This window comes from Perca flavescens, chromosome 9, assembly GCF_004354835.1.
Source record: "Perca flavescens isolate YP-PL-M2 chromosome 9, PFLA_1.0, whole genome shotgun sequence".
In the NCBI taxonomy this organism is placed as follows: Eukaryota; Metazoa; Chordata; class Actinopteri; order Perciformes; family Percidae; genus Perca; species Perca flavescens.
In genome coordinates, this window is record NC_041339.1 from 18833745 (window position 1) to 18856982 (window position 23238).

The following is a 23238-nucleotide window of genomic DNA, read 5'->3' on the forward strand; positions in this document are numbered from 1 at the left end:
TAAATATGTCTAATGATGCAAAATGTCAGTTAAAATGCTATGGAACAGTACCAGTTAGTGGTTGCTTGGAACAGAATGTTCAACTGAAACCAACTGACAAAACTAATTTTAAAATCCAGCTGTCATTTGTATCTAGCTACTGTAATAACATTTTCTTACTTTAATAATTAAATTACATGTCTGTGTAGGGCCTACACAGACATGTAATTTAATTATTAGGCCTACATCAGTGAAGCTGGTAGTTCAGCATCAACCAGAGCCTGTGCGCCGCCGCCACCATGTAGTACCACCGCCGTAATCCTGCAGAGGGAGGTGTTCTTTAGTAAATGTCCCGGAGCAACAGGGTTCCTTCATTGTATAGAATCTGGCTTGTGCCTTTTTCCTCAACTTTTTTTCCACCGCCCATACTGCTTCTGTTATTTAGCTAGGCAGAGAGAAAGGAAGTACTAGCGACAGGCTAGCTGGTTAGCCGGTCTGAAACCACACAGTCTGTCAGGTCTTCTGAGTCTATTTACCTCAGACCCTGCTCTTCTTTGTGTAATATAAGCGTATAAGACCTTTTTTTGTCGGTTCATGTTGTTTTCACCCCGGTTTCAAAACTACAAGCTCAACTCTCAACCTTTGTCTGTCGGGGACTCCACCGTTGTTAGCTTGGTTTATACAAGTCAGTCTTGGTTTATTCAAAGGAGAAAGAAAACCACAAACTGAAAAGCGGAGACTTGGTTATCAGTATTTCTTTTCACCATTTGGTTGAATCGCGGGGAATGCAATCAAGGATTACACCAAGACAATGAGAAATACAATCGCTAAAGGTAACGTTACGTTAAATACTGATTGCCCGTGCACTTGGCTTTGTACGTGCTTGTTCTGTAAAGCAAACGTTTATATGGCAAACAAAATCATGCACTTGTCGAAATATTTCGAATAAGGTGTTTCTTATGTTTTTTATGGCTAACGTTATCAGGCACTGCATTGACAGAGCTGTTATAGGAAGTTATTGTGAAGCAGCTCAGTTAACATCTGCGTCTCATAAAGTCGACCCTTCTCTATTGAATGTGGCTAGCTAGTTTTTAACGTCCCATTTTAAGACAAAATGGAGGTTACCAGCTAACTTTCACAGCCGTCCTGGCTGACTGTAATGATAATTGTTGGTAACAACATGCCGCCTGTCTGGTCAGTGCTCCAGAAACATAGCTTTATCTAGTAATGTGTGAATGAGCTGAGAATGTAGGCTGACTTGTTACAGTGCAATGTGCCCGGGCCTGGTTGATATATGTGACTAGCTAACCTACTTGTCAGTTGCTTGTTGCTTTGCTGGGATCAATAAGGCTCACTTGGACTTCAGAAAAACCTCCACATTGTTGAGTTTTTTTGTTTGTTTTTTTGCAGACTCTTGAGTCCTTGACATAAATCCAAACCGGAATTGTCTAGAAGGGGGCAACAACTACAGTTTATCCAAATTACTAGTGTATCATAACTGTAATTATGTGCCCTCCATGGTAGTGCACAGTTTATACCCAGTACAGTACAGCCACGGTTGCCAGTGATAGATGAAGTAGTATAATACAGCAACAGATGTATTTAGAGAGATAGATATTGATACAGTATTGTTATTGAGATATGGGATAGGTATTGCCAGGGCTTTTTTTTTTTTAACTAATATATAAAGGTTAAATGTTGTTAAACGTTAAATGTCTCAGACTGTCAGATGTTAATGTTCCCCAGACTTAACAACTGCATTGCAACTAACCAACAACTTTTTGAACTTATTTGACTGTCTGTCTGAGTAATATCAGGAGTGACTGCCTCTACTTACTTTTCCTGTCATTGCACACTAATATTAATACTGCACACCCCTGGTTTATGTCTATAATCATGTGTAACTACTGTCACCATATCACTTTAGAGGTCAACAATTAGGACTGGGAGATGTGTGGTTGAAATCAATATCAGGATATTGACCATAGGATATTTTTCAATGTTGGTTAATCTGGCTGTTCTATTATTTGCCTGTACCCATTTAGTTATTTTATCTACATTACTGGTGATTATTTATCAAAAATCTAATTGTGTAAATATTTTGTGAAAGCACCTATAGTCAACCCTACAATATCGCTGCAATATTGATTATCAAGGTATCTGGTAAAAAATATTGTGATATTTGATTTTTGCCCAGATGAAGTGATTATTTTGGAGCTGTTATAACATACAGTACAGTAGCACATTGGCCAAACCTTAACAGAATATTCTTGCTACATGACAAACATCTAGGTGGTGGAAAAAAGTTATCATACATAGGCACTTTACTTGGAAGTTCCTCTCCCTCCCTGTTTCCCTTTTTCCATTTATCTGGTTTACTTTGTGAACACTGTTGTGCTCTTCCAATGGCCTAACTAGCAAGTAATTTCCTCATTGTAAAATATATGCATCCTTCTGTGCTTAATAAGCCACATGTGACCCAGGCCTTCAGGAATGGCTTGAAATAATCTATCAGACTAGAGTGTAAAGTTACAAATATTCCTCTGCCGGAAGGTTATGGAATGTACAGCAAATGTACTCCGTGACCCTGTAAAACAAGTAGGTGGGGCATCAACCTAAAGTGGATGGATTTTTTTGGATTTATTTAGTTTTATGAATGTTGTAAAGTCTATTTTATTTAAAATTTAAGTTTAATTTATCTACTGATGACACTCAATAAGAACATTGAAAATAAGTAATTTCTATACCACAAATGGATAAATAATTATACAAATCACCATAAGACAGTCTGGGACCAATTTTGTTCCAATGTTTTGCAAACCACAGTTCATCATTGAACTACAAAGCTTCTGCGTGAAATATAAATGAAAGTGACATCTCATTAAGAAGATGGGCTCAACCAGCCAGCCTTTTAAATAAGGTCTTCAAGACCAAACTCTGGAAGTGACATTAAACAAAATGTAGAACGTGTGTACAAAATGTTTGACCTTGCATGTTTATTACTCAGTTTTTAAATGTCATTGTCCAGAATGGAGCTATTAAATATTACCGTTACGAGCATCATAGAATAATTCTGTAGGTAACAATATCAGCTATAATGGGTAGAGTGACACATGAGGCGTGGTGGGTGTGTGTGGACTGTGCAGCATTTGTAAGCCCACTGGTGCTGTAGGATCTGCCAACTACTAGGCTGTGGATCAAGCATCAGCATATTCAATACAGTCACACACGGTCCCCATCTGTCATATTCAAAATCTAATTAACATCCCAATCCCTCAGAGAAAGCTTAAGAGTCAGTTCCCCATTTATTAAAAATGCTTCATGTAACTATTTAGAAACGTAAAAGGGAAGAGATGTAACTGAATACCGATATTAGTCAGATATGAACACACAATGCTGTCTAAAAATGTATGAATGGCATCTGAACTGAAAACTGTAATATAAATTTTCACTTAATTATTCACTCAAAATACCGGTCTCAATATCTTTGAATGATTGTAAACAGAAACGCCCACAGATGATGTTGCAATACAGCCAATTTTATCCCATACCTCCTTAAAGTGCTTCTAAGCACTGAGGCAGTCCACAGAACGGCTCTCTGCCATCTTTGAAAGAAAAGGGCCATATGGCCCCCTGCTAATGGTTGGTACTCTGCAAGCACCACTGCAGAGCTGACAGTGGAAGCGGGTGGGGGAAGGAAGACCAATTACATCTCCAGCTCAGCCTTGAGTTGTAATTGGTCTACACATCCTGGCGGATGCAATTGTGTAAAGCAGGGGATGAAAAGATAATTGCCTCAATCATAGCTGTGCCAAAATATTTCTCATAGGAGACTCGAGAAGAGATTCAAGGGTTTTTGTCAGACTCAGCTTTCATATTCGGCTTTATTACATTTATTTTCAACTACTAAATCTCACCTTGTGATATTAAATAGTAATTTCCTCACAGATAACACTATAAATCAGTTCTATCTCAGCTAAGCGTTGTGTGTTTTAACAGTCCACATAGTGCTCTGCTTGTTATAGTAGGCTACGTCCATGTCTTTACAAGTTTAGGTGTGTAGCCATTTTGGAACATCAACCAGAGCCACATTAGAGGAACTGTTGTTGTTTCCTAATACGCTTATCTAGCTGCTCTGCTGTGACACCAAAACCTCAGCCTGCAAGATAGTTTATAAAAATGTTTTTTTTAAAGGCAGCAATAATGAAGTGTTAGGCGAAGGATGGTAATGAAATTGTAATAGCTTAATTTTGACATAGATGTCTTAGATGCCTTTTGGTTAGCGACATATGAGCATTTTATTTTTTGCTGATGACTTCAGAGGGTGTGTGGGCTGTTTGTGCATTGTAGACACTAAAAGCAACTTTGTGGAGGTTGCAGTTGATCTGTCAACACCTCTGTGTCTATCTTATCTTGTGTGTTTTGAGGGTCACATGGGTTTGATGTTTCATGAATTACTTGGAAAGTGTATTTGGTTTCTCCCAACTGTTTGATGAATCATGATTAGTGTGGGAAATTATACCCACATTGGGTGCTGTAGAATATGCTACATGTCGTCAATACCAACCACTCTGGCATTTTATTCTGGTTTCAGCCTACTGTTTGATGTTTTGAAAAATCTGCAGGTTGGGCTAGGTTCCAATCCAAATTTATTTATAAATCCCATTTAAATACAAGAACAGTTGGCCGAAGGGCTGTAAAATCAGAAAAAACATAGAACACAATGCAAAAACAACAAAAGATAACCGTTTAACATCAAAATGACAATGGTATATCCTAATGTGTTAAAAGCCTGGTCATAAAAATATGTTTTAAGATGGGATTTGAAAACAGGCAGTGTAGGGGCCAGCCTAATATGTAGAGGCAATTTATTCCATAGTTTGGGGGCTACTAGTGCAAAGGCGTAGACTGGGTAAACCCAGCCCGATCTGCCCGGCGATTTGATTTCGCCCTGCAGCTCAGGCTGTAGAGCCCCTGGTGATACTTCGAGCAAAGTTTCATGTTGTGTCGAGCCTTCTTAGTGTTAAAAAAAATAGCTATTTTAAGGCTAGCATAAAAGTGCCCCTACCACTCCCATTCAAAAGCCCATTTGACCGAAAAACGAGAATACGGTAAATCTTAAAAGTGAGGCTTCTGTCCTAAATATGCTTTTAAGTGAATGTTTGACTCGGGTACATTCACAAAAAGACCCTAGGTTGCATTTTGGCGAGAGTTATGCTTTAAATTAGTAAAATGTAAGAACGTAATTTGTAGTTCACACGCTCAAATTGAAGGAAAGCACATTGCTATCGCCAGATGAGTGACAATTTTGTATGGGTAAATTTCTGTAACCAGTGTAAGATGAAGGAATGTTGGGTGGGTGAAAGTAGCAAGCTACCGTTAGCTAACGAGCCAGCAGCCGGCTGTTCGGTCGCTCCGCTCCCACCGTAGGGAGCCTTCTTTGCAGAGAGAACGGATGACAGACCGGGAGACGGACAGTCCGGTTAGCCATCTCCCGGTGTCCGCTGTCTTCCCAGCGGGGAATGAAGCAGAGGAACCGTAGGCTCTGTTTTCGGTTCTGCCGCTGATCAAGCAAACACTATTTGTTGTGGTATCATAGCAACGTTATCCGGTTTCCCTTTTGAATGACGAATAGATTACCGTCGCCTGCTGGTAAGGTGAGTTATTTCCTCTTACGCAGGCGCTGAATGTATGTGGTACTTGGCCGTCGGCTTTAGTCTCTGCGGTGTGTTCTAGTGCTATTTTCTGGCCAAGACAAAAGGCGACGAGGGCCGACGAGAGGCGACGCCACACACACTAGTCCCCCGGGCCGTCGGCTTGATGTGTCAGGGCCTTTAGTGTGAGTGCAGTATTAGGTTACTGTGTTCCTCTTTTATTTTTTGCTTCAGAGTCTGACTAATTTAGGTCGCCGATAGAACAAGGACAGAGGAACAGGTCGAGCTATAGTGTGCTGTGGCAGCAGAGTGATTTCTAATGAGTCCCTTGCCTCTATGTGCAGCTGGTTGTGCTGGGGCAACATGACGTAGGCTACCTGTGGAATGACGCAGACACCTGCAGTCCCATGGTCCTGTAGAACAGCCTCAGGCTACATTCACACTACTACGTTTCTGTTTAAAAAAACAAATGTCTTTTGCTACGTTTATGTCTCGTGTCCACACTACCCGCTTCCTGTTTACACCAGCAAGAACCGTGTGTATGAATGGTCATGTGTTATGCATTGTCAGACGTGTTAATATGGACGGAGATTAGTTGTGCTACTGAGCTAAAATGTTTCTGTGGACATTATTATTATTATTATTTTTTAAAAGCCGTTAAAAAATGAAAACGTAGTATTGTGGATGTCGCCTCAGTAAGTAGGATATGAATGTTGACATTGACAAGTGTCAATCTGATCGCTACTATATAAGGTGTAGTGAAAGGCTCAATGCCAATGGCTTGGCAGGAATGTCAAGACATGTAGAGACTTGTGTTTGTATTACATGTACTGTGTACATGTCTGTATAACTGTTACTTACACTGCTGCTGAAGAACACTAGGAAGGGCTAGGTTAGGTGTCATTCTGCCATTTGTAAACCTGTAGGCTGGTTCAGGAGATCACAATCTAAAACCCTTTTATCACTAAGCTGTTGAAAGAGCTCTATACCTTACCTTCTCATCACAGATGTTGACAGCTGATTTGAATAGGCTGCAATGTGTAAACACTGAATGAGTCCCATCAATGTATACCTACTAAAGCAAGCTGGGTAGGTGTATGAAGAAAAAGGAGGAGAGGAATGGAAAGGAGGTCAGAAAAGAGGTATGGGACACTGGTATTTGTGAATATGTGTGTGCTTTTGTGTGTACAGTATGTCAGCGCTTAGTCCAATAATGTGACAGCAATGCTCCAGGGTCCGCCTTTCTGTGGCGAAAGATGGGGAGAAAAAATAGCCTTGCGTTCTTTAGAAAGCTGCTAACCGAGCTTTGCAGTGGATTTGCAGTGACCTGTATTTTGTAGAGACTGGACCAGATGGAGAGTGCAAGCAGAAGAAAGTTAGTGAGTGAGCAAGGCAGTCTGTGTGAGTAGACAAGGAGAAGTAAAGAGAGGGAGAGTGGTGAGGTTTTAAAGTCATCAATTCCACAAGCTCCTTGGTAACTTGGCTCTTTCAATGTGGTAAGCTGAATTAATGGGCTTTATAAATAGACCCAGCTGTAATGATAGGGTATAAGTGAGGAAAAGGCCGACCAACTGTTTAGGGATGGCCTTCTTTTACAATGCATTTGTTTGTTATGATTTAGTCTTTGCTCAGCCATCATTGCAAGGCCCAAACACATCAATCCAAGATGATTGGAATCAAAGCATGATTGTGATGTGATTATGATTATACCAAATCTGCCTGTTTAGATTCTGATTAAAGGCAAAGTTATAAGCCAAGCAAAAGTTTTAGCCAAAATATACAACTCAAAAATGTTCCACATTGAATTGAAAAGTGGTCTGTCAATGTCATGGAAGACATATTTTAACTGCTTTCAGGCAGTTTGAGCACAATGACTTCATATTGCATTTAGGTTAAAAGCTACATGTGACATCATTTTTATTACTCTCTTTTTGGGAAGTAACCCTCCAATATTTATTTATTTTGATTAGGACAATGCACATTAATCAACATTTCTGTAAATGCGCCAGTGTTAGCCAGTCGGCTAATTTTCAACTGGAGTCCTAGTTACCTAGCATGCATGTCTTAATGGTGGGAGGAAACCGGAGCACCCGGAGGAAACCCACGCAAACACGGGGAGAACATACAAACTCCACACAGACAGGCCCTTCCCGGACCGGGGATCGAACTGTGCAGTGCCAACTTGCTGTGAGGCAGAAGTGCTAACCACTGAGCCGCCGCATTACCTGCTTTTATCACATTCAGATGTATGGATTGTAAAGAGAGAATTAACCAACATTAACCCAGTTTTACCAGTTGTACTATATGCAGCTCAACACCACCTGATTTTTAAGATTCCAGCTTTTTGACTCTTTTCCCTGTTGAAGGGATAGTTAAACTTTTTTGACATGAGGTGGTATGAGTTACTACTCTCTGTTAGTGATTTTTGATACTTGGGCTTTAGCTCCGGCAGAGACTCCTGTGGTTGGAGCTCTCCCAGTGAGAGCTTTTAACTTGTCAGCCAAAAATGAGCAGCAGCCACACAGGGTCACTAAACAAAAACATATCCACTACAAAGACATACAAAACATAATTGAACTGTCCACAATAGATTGACATATTTTGCATGATTCTACTGTTTTATTCTCTTCTTAGACCCATGGATCCCATGCATCAATAGCACTACTGGTCAACAACACATGCAACATCTTGCATAGAAAAATAAAATCCAATCTGTGCTTATATCTCACATGTCTGACATAATGAGTTAAAGCCTTCTGTCATTTGCTCCCTTCCTCCTCAGCTGCAGAGGTCACCCTCAGGAAGGTGTGTGTGTGTGTGTGTGTGTGTGTGTGTGTGTGTGTGTGTGTGTGTGTGTGTGTGTGTGTGTGTGTGTGTGTGTGTGTGTGTGTGTGTGTGTGTGTGTGTGTGTGTGTGTGTGTGTGTGTGTGTGTGTGTGTGTGTGTGTGTGTGTGTGTGTGTGTGTGTGTGTGTTTTGACTGACTAGTTGATGGCTGTGGTGAGTGCTATAACCTCCCCCTCCATCCTCTCTGCGGTCACTGATCCTGTCCCTTGGCTCTGGATTATGGGCAGAGAGAAGGCACACCCTGAGGCTCTATTTCTTACTCTGTACCATGGTCTAGCTCTGAGGGTGACTGTCAAAATTGGATCATTAGGCATAGCTAACCAGGGCCAGGCAGATACAGCCTTGAGTGCATCTATCATAATTTACCTAAATAGATATCAAAATAACATCTCTTTCAGTTCTTCCTACAGTTAAGAGGAAACGGACAGAAACTAGCCATAAGAGCATTTAGCGGACCATTGTTTAGGCTGAATTGGACTTAATTGTAATATTTTGTTGTCTAAAACACTACCTCCAACAAGCATATTGGACACAACCATTGTCTACCTCAGCTCACCTGCTTTATCTTTTACTGTAGTCAAACCACAGAAGTCACACAAATGCCATGTCTAACTAGTAGTTACAGTACATTACAGTAGTTATGTACATTCTAAAAAAACATGAACTCCTGCCTGTATGATGGCGATAAATATGCACATTGCATGATGACTATGTAATGACCAGGGTATTTGAAGTTCAAGCTGTGATCTCTTTTTGTGTTGTGGAGATGCAAATACAGAGGAGGAAAGAGATTTAAGAATGAACCTGAAGTCCTAAGACTTTCTAAAGGGAATAATACAGATAATTCAGCCCCTAATCTAATACTTAGTCCACCGAAAATCCTCCATTTAAAGGTGGAAGTATATTGGCACAAATTGGGTTGGATTTGTTTACATCTTGGTTTAAGAGTTATGGACAAGTCTAACTAGGTAGACTTCCAACATCATTCCTTTTGAAATGATGTGAGGAAAAAATGAATAATCTCAGCCAGGCAAGGTGGTAGAGTTGACGGAATATTCCTATTAGTTCTGCCAGGGCATAAGCAAAGAGGACAATGGCGAAGGCGGCACAGTGTTGGATTAGTGCATAAAAGGTCCACATAGCGCTACTTAGAAGTGCATTACATTTGTTGTTGTAATTAGTTAAGTGTGTTCAGTTAACTTGAGAGTCAATTTGGAGCGCATTGCATAATGTTCCTGTGATAGTGAGTAAAATTGCATTCACAAAACCGAGCATGGTGATTACTCCACTTTACTCGCATATTGCCTTGATTACAGTTTGATCAGATTATTTGTGTTCATGTAAACAAACATAACCATTACATAACCTGGAAATTATTAGTTTTGGATCACTATGTAATGAGGCTTGATCTTCTTTTGAAAACAAAATTACACTTTTTTTTTAGGTACGCAATTATTGCGATGTACCGTATGTTCGCCTTTGACGTACATTTCCTGTGGAAATATATTAATACAAGGCATGTATTTTGGTCATTCTTAGCACTTTGGGTTCAGCAGTAGGATTGGACTCTGTGCCACAGCCTGCTGACTGCAGCCCAGTCTTACCACTAGATGCCTGAAGGGCTGTGGAGAGTGACAAGGGAAGTAAAAGAGAAAAAGCCAAGCACAGAAGAGTACAGACAAGGGAGGCACAGATGGGGGGAACGAGATGGAAAGAAAGAGACAAGCTGAGGATAGAAGGAGAGGGAGATGGAGCGGGAACAGTAGACCATGGCTATGGTCTCTATATTGGCTGGGCTGTGCGCTGTTCTGTTTGTTTTTGCTCTATTTTTACTGTGCAGTCTGACTGTGGTCACTGATGAATGCCTCCATATGTCAGTTACATTTAATCTGACAGAATCATTCAGGAAGTCTGGCCCCAGCGAGAGTGTTAAAAGACATGATGGGATCTGTACAGAAGAAAAGGGACAGTAAGAAAATGTTTTAGAAAATGGCTTTATATGGTACATGACGTCGAACAGCATCCGTTTTGCTCTTTCCTACTGTTACTGTCCAGTCCAGTCCACTACTCTAAAAACAATGTAGATGGGTAGATAAAGAAAAAGATGTTAGAACGACATTATCCTTTCTAAGATGCTTATCGTCCACACGTTGGTGTGTGAATCTGCCAGGCCACCCAAACATCATCAGGACAAACCACAGGGAAGATTGTATCAGTTGATTATACTAGCTGCACCACATAATCTATTGTATGTCACAATGTCTAAGATTATGGTTTTTTTTTCTCCCTTTTGTTACTCCCCTTTATTCCACATCCTTCATTACACGCTCTTTTTGCTAGCCCCCCCTGCTGCTTTTTGTCCCAATTTTAAGTTCAAACTGAGGTTAAGGCATGTATAAAATGTAGTATGAGTAATATTGTTGAGGTGTTTCTCAGTTGGTGGAGGGTGATTTTGACACTGCTTTTAGTAACCCCCACTAAAACATGGTGCCACAGCAGAGAGCAGAGGCTTTAGTTTTTGTTAGATAGGTTTAATCTCAGTTTCTGCCTGCTACCTGAGATGTATGCTTACAGGCAGAGGCAGTTGGCATTGTACCCTGTTGTCTGAACTTTTTTTCTGAGGAATAAAGAAATGTGTGTGTGTGTGTGGGTGTGTGGGTGTGTGTGTGTGTGTGGCATGTGTAATTGTGGCAGGGCTAAGGGATTTTAAATAAGTATTAACTTGGTGCAGTGACTATTCTGGTACTACAATGGAGTCATGTGTTTGGGAAATGTTTTTTAGAGCTGGGTAGCCCACATGAGTGAGCGTGTACAATAATCCCCTCTGTCTGCCTCCTTCCCTTTGCTTCCTTTTATCCTCTTCCTGATTTCTGCCTGCAGCTGCCCCCATCTCCAGACGACATACTGTATGTTGGTGTGTTTGTGCATGTGGTTTGTCACACTGAACGGGAAGGAAGTGTTTCCGTATCTGGAGACCATCCTGAGCAGCCTCGGATCAAATGCACCTGAATCCCATGAATACATTTAACAGGCTTATTTATTTAGGTAGGGCTGCAAATAATAATTTTTATTAACAATTGATCTGTTGATTAAAGATATTTAGTTCACTATCACAGAACACTAAAGATACCAGCAAATATTCCCATTTGAGAACATTGAACCACTGAAAATTGAGCTTTCAAAAAAAAAATTATTTAAGGATTAATAGATTATCAAAATTGCGGAGGATTAATTGATGATTAACTAATCTATTAATTGACTAATTGTTTCAGCTCTTCTGTATATTTTGGGCAAATCGGTTAGCTTCCTGACTTGCTATCTGCACACTGCACAGACTACTTTTTTACTGGCTGTTGCAGAAATACCACCAACATTAACAATACCTTTTAAACCAACAGCTCTACAAACATTGAAGAGTTTTTTTCCTTTGAGGTATACAATTTATTGGACAAATACATTAGATTGTACTGGGCTGGTGTTTATGTTGTTTTGTCCACCCCCTGAATGCCTGTAATAAGAACATAGTAGTGTCCTACATGTCATCATTTAGCTGTATTTGTCCACCGCTGGTCTGAATTAGTCCATTATTAGTCCAACGTGGCTGAGATAACTGCTCCGGAAAACTCTCTGGAATCGCCTGTCACCACCAACCAGCGTGGAATCCCAAAAGAGCCAATCAGACTCAGCAGAGATCTTCTGGGTTGCATTAAGTCAGACATGCTATGCCCTCACTGTTCTGGTGTATTTCATGTGGATGCTGCTGCTTTGAATCTAGAGTTTCAGCTCATCACGCTGATTGAAAACATATATTTCTCTGCACCATCTTTGTTGCTATGCATCATCTCATCCCAGTATTGACCTCTGGATGAAAGAACCTGGACACTTATGTCTGTGCAAGGCAGATGTTCAAGGCTGGGATATTATTTGGGGAGTATTTGAATTAGGGCTGGGGAAAAAATCTATTTGATTTAAAAATCGAGTTGGTAGGTCAAATCAATTCATATTTCGATTTTTTTCGATTTTTTTTAATCCAAATACAGTATAAATAATTTGGATGTTTAACAATCTTTGTTGCACACTGCACAGTGACTTTTCACTTAGAGAAAGGGTTTGCCTTTGCAATTTTGTTTATGTTGATGCACTTTAATTAAATACAATAAATATATATTTTTAAAATATATTTACAGTTCGCAGTTATTTTGTTTTAAATGGAAGGGGGGGGGAAATCAAATCAAATCGTAAATTGAGTTTTTTATAAAAAAATCACAGATTTTTTTAGGGAAACAAATCGCCCAGCTCTAATTTGAATGTGTATATTTGCATGTGAGCTTCACTGTGCTCTGTTGCAGCCCTCTGCTTCATGTTTTGAGTGATTTGATTCAAATCCATTCTGTTGGCCTTTTTACTTTGCCTACAGGGGCTTGCCCTCAGTTCTGATTGACTGGATGATAAAGGGGAATTATTTGTAAACCAAAAACACCAGGGCATGGGTTTTTATAGGAAGCAGAGTTCTCTCAACACTGAGCTTCTCCTGTACTCAGTGTGGTTTGGCATCTGGACTGAGTTAAAGCAGCAGTGCTAAATGTTAGGCAGTGGGGAGCAGAGGGGGGTGACCAGTGGGGGGCCAAAGGAGAGGCATTGGAGGGTAGCATTGGGAGAGATTCTGTTAAAGACAGTGGTATGACAGGAGAGATGTAGGGAAGGAGGCAGAGTTAAGGAAGCAGTTGAAAACACAGCAGTCCTGCTGAGGCAGACGGGTGGCGAGATACGGGGGAGTGGTGTAAGGCTGTACCCTGGCTTCTTGGGTTACTGACCTGCTGTGAAATGTACATAAAGTAGGAGTTCATAAAGCTGTGGCTAAAACTAATGTTGGGTTGCCTCAAGCAACAGCAGGACGGACTGATAGGCCTTCGATGAGTAATACAGCCATTATTACAAGTTGTCTTGAAGTAGGTTGTCCAGTGTGTTTACAGCCAGTCTCAGCTGAATGACCTGTGTGTGTGATATGGGGTTATACCTACCTCCGAGCGATGTCAAATGAACAGCAGCCTGCTTCAGTTTGTCAATACGTGGCTCAGACACATGATATTGGGATTGGCAGATCAATGGAGTGCACTCAGATGACCATGTTATAATTGATTAGTGTTGTCCATGGCAGTTATGGTGATTTATTGTGATAGACAGTTGGCTAACTTGAGTTTAGTTATGGCTTGGAAAAACCAAGCTGTTGAATGGTGTGTTGTTTAGCTCTCTCAAAGGCAAGGCAATTTGGCTGTAAGACCAAACGGCATCTGTGATGTCTTTCTCTGCATTTTATACTCTTAGCTGCTCAAGCAGCTTACTTGTGGCAGAGAAGAGGGTTTTTGACCATGAGCTTGGGCTCCATATTGAATGAATAGGTTAATATCAACGACAAGTCAAAGACTGGATCCCTGCGGCTCCTCTCTCCTTTATCCTCTTCTTTAGACGGCAGCAGATGCTCCTCAGCTCTGGTTTTATTGTTCATGGCTGGCCAGCCTGGGAGCTGACTTAAAAACAGGGGGGAGGAGATGAGCTTTTAGTGCCCTTTTTCTTCCTTCTCCTTCACTCTCTCCTCATAGTTCCCTCTCTATCTGTGTTAGTCTTATTGAGCCCAGTTGGTCTCTGCTGGATGAGTTAATTCCCTGATTGAGGTTTTGGTCCCTTTTTTAAACAAAAGGCTCCATCTTTGAATAGGCTACATGGCTCCAGAGGGAGGGCTCTCAGCCATTCATAGCCATTTTGGGTGCATCTGCACTTCCTATGGAGCCTCAACTGTGAGGCTGATTTAACACCAGTCAGCAGCAACAGGAGCGACCTTTCTCTCTCTATCACACAAGTCCCGAGTGCATTTATGAATCCCTAAGACAACACACACACACACACACACACACACACACACACACACACACACACAGGCCAAAACCCGTAGGAAGCACACACAAATACAGACACACACACAGTGAATCTGTACTTCCCTTGCTTCTGCTTCTCATTGTGCCCGGAGGACAATACAGCCTGCGTTGGCAAAGAGCCAGCCGCTCTCATCCCCATTAGGTCATGCAGAGAGAGTTGTAGTGGTGATGGATACCTCAGTGACCCTCAGCGCCACTGTCCCTTGGGAAAGGAAAGGAGCTTATGTCTACAGCATTGCAGACAGGCACACAGATATACCCTGGAAAGGGTGTAGGTGGACCTGGGGGTTTTGATAGGTTTGAAATTGTGTGTAACACGAAATGATTGCATTTAACTTGAGCACAGATGTTCAAATGGTTAACCTCCTAAACCCCATAAAGCCTTTGGCGGGTCCATCATTACAAGCACATGTTGTCAGAACAAGCACCGTTTAAATCCACAGATCTTTATTTAAATTCTAGTCAAGCTCTCAAGATTGCCAAAGATATCAGAATTATAAAAACGTTGGTGGATGGATATGAACAATTCATTCAAAAACAAGTTTCAACTTCAGTAAGCCTTGGAACAAGCTATATAGGACCTTTACTGCCAGTCTAACATCTTTATGCCTCACGAATGCATTCCTTCTTACTACATAGTCACAACCAATCATCTCTACAATTACGCCTAACTTGCTTATTCTTTCTGAGTCAGATCCAGAAAATTTGCTTTACAACACTCATGTTGGAAAATTTGCATTGACTCATTAGGGCTGGGTCCTCCAAAAATGAAGGGATTCCTGTTGCTTTTTTTTTTTCTTCTTCTTCTTTTGGGAATGGTACCTATGATAGGAGCTGCTCATGAGATTTATCAGGCGTGACGTCCTGAAGTGGAATTCCTTGAGTCACCATATCTTTAGTCCACACTCACTGCTGACATAGCTTGCTTACTTTTGGAACACCTATTTGTGTTCACGTGCTTATTAGAGTGTGAGGCATACAGTGACGGAAAGAAACTGGAGGAGTGAGAAAGAGTTAACATGTTGAAATGCATAGAGTATTCCAGCTGAAGCTCGTTGACCCTCCATGTGTCACTGGGTCATTAACTTCCTGCCAGATCATAGAGTCAGCTGGTGGTGTCTCAGCACACACTGGCTTCTCTGTTTATACAGTCAGTGTATATATACGAGTGTGATTGTTTTGGGAGGTCCATTTGGAAGAAAATGTTAAACAGACTAAGAGCATGACACTTAAGGTTTCTAAGAGAGATCATAGGCACTAAAACAACTGGCCATATAAAGGCAAAATATTTCTTTTCTTTCTTCACTAATTGGCACTCTAGACTTACTATAGCTCCTCCTCTTCTCTGGGTGCAGTCTTTTACTTCTTCCTTCTTCTTTTTTTAAGTTGGGTGAGGAAGACAGGAGTTGGGAGAAAGTGAGTAAGACCTGCTTGTCTTATTTCACTCCTGCCAGTGTCTGTCAAACAGTTCCTGCTCTTCCTGCCAACTCCACCTTCAGTTATGGCATTAAATTGTGCTTGTTTTATGCTTTTCTTTTTTTTTCTCTTTCCAGTTAGGGGTATTTACTGTTCTTAATTGTTCCTGTGCGCATGCATGCAACACACTTTTATTCACTGATTGTGTACACTAGTGCTAATCAGAATTATAGCACATAAACTGCGCCATAACTTTGTGTTAACAGTGTTAAGAGTACAGCTCTGTGACATATTGAGCCGCAGACAACTGTCTCTAATAGTTCCCCTGTGACAGAGGATGCCGTAGTCCAGACATGAATGTGTGGTATAAGAAAATGTTATCTAAAAGAAAAATGGAACTATAATCCCTCAATTAGTAGTTTTACTAGCTGTTAAATTGATTGTACAGATTGGTTGATTTTCTGTTAATAATCAACTGAGGAACATTTCAGTGTGTAGGCCAATCTTTATTTATCTTGATTATTTATCCCAGTGAATGCACAGTGGAAGTAATTTATTCCAAGCCTATTCTCCCTGACTGGATAATAAGGGGTTAGGTGGGATGAGGTTAGTGAGTCAAATGGGGATGAGTGGTACCGCCTTTATAAAAATGTCTGGTTTAAGAAGCTTGTTAGTTGTTAATGCCCCCTCATGCCCACAGTAAGCAGCTGAAGAGCCTCTGTCTCCCCTCAGTTGTAGCCCTGTTCTCTAGTGTCTTCCCATCAGCCCTCAGTAAGCAGCTAAAGTGCCAGGCTAAGCCTACGCAAAGCAGACAACCCCAAGTCTTATCTGAGGAATGCTGGGCATCCTTGCAGAGGATCTCCTCCGCAGGGAAGAAGCTGCATTATCTCAAAGCCTTCGTCTCCTTTGATTGTCCCCTGGGACTTCTCTCTTTTCTATCTTATTTTAGGTGTTTACTTTTCCCCTCTTTTTCTTTGTTCAGTTTTATCTCTGTCACTTCCCTTTTTTTCTCCACACATCCACACGAACTGAGATGAAATGAAATTCTTTTCGTCTTGCACACATCTACTGTACTTTATTTTTGCTCTTTGGAAAGTAGCAGCTCAGGAGTTAAAGTAACAGATTTAAACCAGACAGGGCCCATGATCGAGGATAATAATGATGCTGTCTTTTGTGGTCTCTACAGTTTTGCATGCCTTGGCATTTTACAGGCTTGCAAGTTTTCGGGACTGTGGTCAGCTATTCTGGCAAAGGCACAAGCTCATGACTCTCAAGCTGCTTTATTTTTCCTCTAATTCTCTACTGTGACTTAAATGATACCAGAGTTGGCTCTGTTAAGATATGTGTTGTTGCAGTTTTGTATTTGGTCCATTATGGTATGTAGTGATCTTTTGTCCTTTAGTATGTCTTAACCAACGAATTTGATAATGCTCATGCATCATAAAGGCAAAAAGAAAACCGAATCTGAAACCCATGTGGTTTGGTATCTTGCTATCTTGTTTTTAGTTAGAAATGTTAATTCCTTCTAAAGATAGGACTGTTGTGTTTTCTGATTATTCTTTTCTTGAAAAGAATTCTCACGGTTAAACAGTACAGGAAGAGACAAAACATTATCTAGATATTTTTGCACATGATTGAAATGAGCTATCCTGTTATTTGAGCTAATTCACATGTGTTAGAACACATTGGTTATGTCAGTTATTGTGAAGTTTCAGTGAAAACAAACCTTATGAAGGAATGGATTTGTGAGAGTGGCCTCTTTTCCTTCAGCGTGCTTTTTTGGGCATATCTCAGACAATAACATTTCTTATTTTTCAGGTTGAGAAAATAAACCCTCTTTTCTTGAATGATGAAAGTGATAAACTGTAGGCCTTGGTACTTTCAGGACTCGACCCGGAGATCAGGTTACTGAAGCAGGCCAGTCTGCATGCCATACAGTGATTTAAACCAGGTTCCTGTCTCCCAAAGGGGGACTTATAGTGTACGCAGAGTACATTACTGATGCAAAGCCATACTACATGATCCATCATTAGACCAAACCTTACCCAGCTGCTGTCTCTGTGATTCACACTCAACTATCGTTCACTATTCTGCCTTCATTTTTGTTACAGACGACCTTAACCTGGATCATATTCCTTTGGCTGTGGACCAGCTAGATGTTCCAGTGACTGAGCGTGTGTCCTTAAATACCTCAGTATGACTTTAAAGAGTTTCATTTAAATGAATCCGTAATGTCGGCCAAGCTTTCTGTTCATCGGCTACAATGTAAAGCTTTCATCATGTCAGTCCACTAAAGTAACCACAGCAACACACTGTCAGTCATTTTTGTGTGGAGTCAAGTTAACTTGCAGTTGTACTAAGAAGTATGATTGTGTAATGATTTGAGTGCTAATTACAGAGTAGTGTTAGCCCTACATGGTTTTGTACTGATGCTAACTATTGTAAACTAAGATTGTGGTGCGAGAAACTGTGAACAAATGTGTGACGCCAGTAGTAAACTCTTGCTCAACTTTTACAGAACAGCATGTAAACGCTGTGGTTAAATTTATTATTTTGCATAATGCTTGTGTAATAAACCTTACCCTACCTCATACCTGACAGTAGAACTAGTCACATGTTGAGGAGGACTGAAAGTATGCATGGTTTCAATACAACTATAAACCACATCATCTGATTTTACTGATTAGTACACCGTCAACCAGAAGTATGGTATAATGATTGGTTTGAATAAAAACCTCTATTATGGCCCTCTGTTGCCAAACTCTTACTTAAAACAATGCTGCAGTTACACGAAAGGGTTCTCGGAGAATTGGTGTCTGACCTCGTTGGTTCCAGAGTTTAATGGCATGGGACCCGGTCATGTGATACGTTTGTCCTGCACCCTTTTTTTGTGGTTTGGTTCATAAAAGAGCCTGGTAAATCTTCAAGGCAGCTTCACCTCGGTCAGGAAATCGGTGATAACAGTAGTAAGGTCTAAACAAACCTCTACTTTGTTCTCAGGTAATGGTCTGCCCAGCGCTCTGTGATGTTATAAGTACTTTAGTGTTGGAACCTTGCCAGGCAGAGTTGAGTTATCCATGGATTGAGAGATGAGTTATCGTGGTGAAAAGTTGCTGAACACGATCATGTCGGTCCTTCGTCATACATCACTGTAGGTGTCTTGTCTGTGAGAGCGAATAACATAACCATAATAACAAATAGTCATTGCACCATTTGTGGTTTCGGTGTTCTCTGTTTTTGTGTCTTGGTTGCTGTCGTCAAGCGGAAGGGTTCACTTTCTGTGCAGCATCTGTAGCTGCAACTTACGGTAAAGTTTCAGTGGCAAAGCTATTCACATTTGATGTGACAACAATGCACTGCGGTGTTTTTAAATTTGAGTCCCCACTGATGCACTTGTCTGAACCCTGTGCCTAGGCTTATGTTCTTTCTAGAGCAATATTCTTCTCTTTATTGGAAGTACAGTTTAATCTTTGTTTGACCTACTCTGAAGGCTGTGTTTTTAGATGTGAGGACAACCACAAACTGGAAACTATCTACATTTACTCAATTTAACCATTAACTTTCTCTGTCAGATATCATCAAAATATATTGAAGTATGCCTTACAGTTTTAATATTTTTATGATAAACCACTGATTACAGAAAAATAGGTTTAGGAAAGTAAATAACTTCATGGCACACAGGCCTCACGAATGATCTGTTGCTAATTTATAAAGCCTGTATCCTATCAAACGGTTATATTTCTTCTATGGGCCTCTCATCTAGGCTAATCTAAGACACATCTTTGAGTTACGTTATGTCCAGAACATACAATTCAGAGAGTAAAATATCAAGGATTAGCTTCCCATGTTGTTTGAGACTATTTGTAAATCAACTATTTTGTTTGCATTTTAAAATGCTTGCTCAGAGCTGCAATGACGCACTGTTTAGGCTTTTAGAAAGCTGCAATGGTTTATATTGGAAACCATTCACTGTCTTGCAGTGTTTCTACTGGCATTACACAAGTGCTAAATGTTTATTGGAAAAGAATAGCTAATTGTTGGGGAAAAAAAAGTCTGTCCTCCCTGTTATCGGTTGATAACTCAGAAATAATGTTTGGAGACTTCAAAGATGACCACCAGTCCGATGAGTTCAAATCAAATGCAACTTCATTCAAACGGTGAACAAACTCGCATGACAACCGTGAGCATACGAAAGTGTCTGCCCAAGGGTGACTAACATGAACATCAAAATGGATCCTTTTTATACTCTTTTTGTCCTCACACAGTCCAAGCTATCTATTTCAGTGGAACAGTTACTTTCAAACTACGCCTTATATGGCCTATGCTTCTAATAGATTCACACATTCCAATCTATTTCTTTCTGCAGAGGTTTCTGCTGTGGCCTCAAAGCCTCATTTTATCATGGTCCATTGTCAATATGTGGAATTATCAGGCACCATTGTCAGTGTGGATGTATAAAAGTGAAAATATATGTCACTGATCAATCAACCTGTCATTTACAGGTGCTGGGTGGTGAGCGGGAAGCAGTGGGTACGGCATGCTGAGGCCACTCCCCCTGGCCCAGGATGAGTGTCAGAGATGGCGCTGCCACCATGGCAACGAACGCTGGTGGAGGAGGAGGGGGAGGCGGGCCAGCTTGCCCCAACGATCATGATGGCCGCTCATACCTGCTCCAGATCTACCCACGGTTGGCTGCCCAGTCCACCACCTGCTGCAACCTTAGGTGAGCGTGCCACAGCATTACAGTTGGAAAATGTAGCAATAACCATAAATGTTTAGCTATGATGTTGTTAAAGTAGAGGAACTACTGTAACGCAGCATTGATCAATCTTAGCAATTACTTTTTTCTACTCATCAGAGTGCAGAAAGATGCGACAGCAGCCTCCGTGATCTCGGACGCTGCCACGGCACTTGGGCTGGACCCTGGTCGAATGTATGTGCTGGCAGAGGTGAAGGAATGTGGCGGAGAGGAGTGGGTGCTCGAGGCTGGAGACCTGCCAGCACAGAGGTTTCTGCTGTGGCCTCGGAAAGCCCAAGAGCAACACCCTCAGAGCTTTGGCTTTTACTTCTTACTACAGGTAGAGTTGATGGCACGCAGTTCACTTTGCAGTCCGACTCGGTGTATTTGGACCGCTGAGAAGTGTCCTTCCACTGTCTGACTATTACATTCTGCTTCGTTCTGCTCTAACTTCATCTTCGTTGCCATTTTGAGTGAAAAACAAAACAAACAGTCAACCTAAATAACAAATTACACTCTAATGATGGAAAATATAACAAAAAAGGCAGTTAATAAGCTACATGCAAAATGTTTTCCAATATAATTTTATCCCTGTGAGTTCTATACCATTTGGGACTGCCCTTTACCATTTTTACTGGTTTTTTTTTTAGAAATTCAAACAACCCAGAATAATTTTAACAGCATCGGACAGATGCAAGTGCATCAGTTTCATCAGTATATGGTTAAGCTAAGTTTTGTTCTTTTCCTTCCCCTGATCCAGGAGAGGAACCATGATGGCACTATCCATTATGTCCACCTTCCACCTGTGACTAAGGAGCAGGAAGCACAGCTAGCCGCCAGGGGCTTCCTTCCTCCTCCACAGGACGACTTTGCAGACCTCTGCAACCTCCCCGTCCTCAATGAGGACAGCATATTAAACAACCTGCGCAAGCGCTTTTACAAGAAAGAAATCTACACCTATGCAGGCAGCATCCTCATTGCCATCAACCCTTTCAAGTTCCTGCCCATCTACAACCCTAAGTACGTCAAGATGTACGATAACCACCAGCTGGGCAAACTGGAGCCTCATATTTTTGCTATCGCAGATGTGGCCTACTACGCTATGCTCAGGAAGAAGGTCAACCAGTGCATCGTCATCTCTGGGGAAAGTGGCTCAGGCAAGACCCAGAGTACCAACTTCTTGATCCACTGTCTGACTGCGCTCAGCCAGAAGGGCTATGCCAGTGGGGTGGAGAGGACCATACTGGGAGCTGGACCGGTCCTGGAGGTAAGATGTTACCATGTGTTACAGACTGTGTCTACTCCACCAATCACTTTGGCTGACAACCACTTCATGTAGAGTTTTTTCCTCTAAAACAATTGAGGTAACTGTTAAACTAGTTTGACCCACTGTCACTCTTAGACAAATGTGAAAAGAGGTGAAAAGTATAGAGGAAAAATCTAGGTATCTACATAAGAGTGACATGACACTGTCATGACACATGAACCCTAACCCTAACTTGTCATGACAAGAACCGAATGACACTAAAAGTCAATGTCATAAACGTTTATAATGTTTATGACACGTTCATGACAGTGTCCTGTCACTCTTATGTAGATACCTTCAAGAAAAGTGTAACCGAATACTGTACTGAGATAAAATACTGTAGATTTTGTAAGTGAAACAAGTCTGTTAGATGCCCATTAGCTTCTGAGGTTCTCATCTGTCTCGTCAGTCACATGGAAAACATCTCCTTTCACAAATGATCTGTTATAGCAATTTACACTTTTCTTTTCTGCATCGGCTTCTGTCAGGTGAGAAATGCATTGCTCTTTTGATTAAGTCGTATCCAACAATGACATTGCTTACTCAAAGGTGACTCATGTTGCTAGGGCATGCAAAAGCATTCACATACATAGGCAGAAGATGCAAAATACATTGAGTTATATTTGGACATTATTCTTTGGGACAATAATTATCTCCAGTGGTTATGAATAATAAAACATCCCATGAAAGTATCAGATCCTATGCAGTACAGAGCAAATGGGTTTTCAGGCTGTGACTCCATTGCATTCTGTGTGTGGGCTGAGCTAATGGGGCATATGGTAGTCTATGTGCAGTGTAAAAGACTTTAACATAAAGACTATGGTCTACCCAGAAAGAAGAAATGAAAAAGAGGATGGGAAGTTGCTTTATCAACCCGTCACATGGCCCCTTGCCTTTTAAAAATGCTGTGGGAATTTAGACAGGATAGGCTGTTTGTTCGTTTCCTATATCTACCTACTTTTGATTTGATATTTCTGATTATGTTTAACGTACAATCTTGCTCTCTTTGGGGAACTGATTGCGTAACACTATGGGTTCTGTTTTTGACCTGAGAATATGAACAACATGAATTTCGTTAAGGGCTGTTGTTGACCAGACGCTGGTCTTTCTTTGTTGCTGTTTCAGTCAGGTGACTGCTCCTCTTCCTGCTTTCTTAAAAGATGAAATCCTTGTAGTGACTTGCTCTCTGCAATAGCTGACCGGACAGAATGAGCCAAAACTATAGCCAAACTGATACAGAAAGCTGTATCTAAGTTACTGATTTGATAGTTAGTAGTAGAATATCTATCAATAAATCATGGAAACTCAATAAATGAGTTTGTCTTGCTACTTTGTAAAACTGCAGTGTTGAATATTTGCGTGAGGCC

At 41.0% G+C, this 23238-nt stretch overlaps 1 protein-coding gene across 1 annotated transcript in view; it reads left to right on the forward strand.

Moving 5' to 3' along the window:
* Positions 1-267: 267 nt before the first annotated feature.
* The window catches only part of LOC114561648 (myosin IXB), a 64208-nt gene continuing 41237 nt past the window's right edge, over positions 268-23238 (forward strand). The window contains exons 1-4 of the mRNA XM_028587717.1: positions 268-812; positions 20330-20550; positions 20686-20905; positions 21326-21832. Of these exons, the coding sequence (XP_028443518.1) occupies positions 20393-20550; positions 20686-20905; positions 21326-21832 (885 nt within the window). The 5' untranslated portion in view covers positions 268-812; positions 20330-20392. The remainder of the gene's footprint in view (positions 813-20329; positions 20551-20685; positions 20906-21325; positions 21833-23238) is intronic.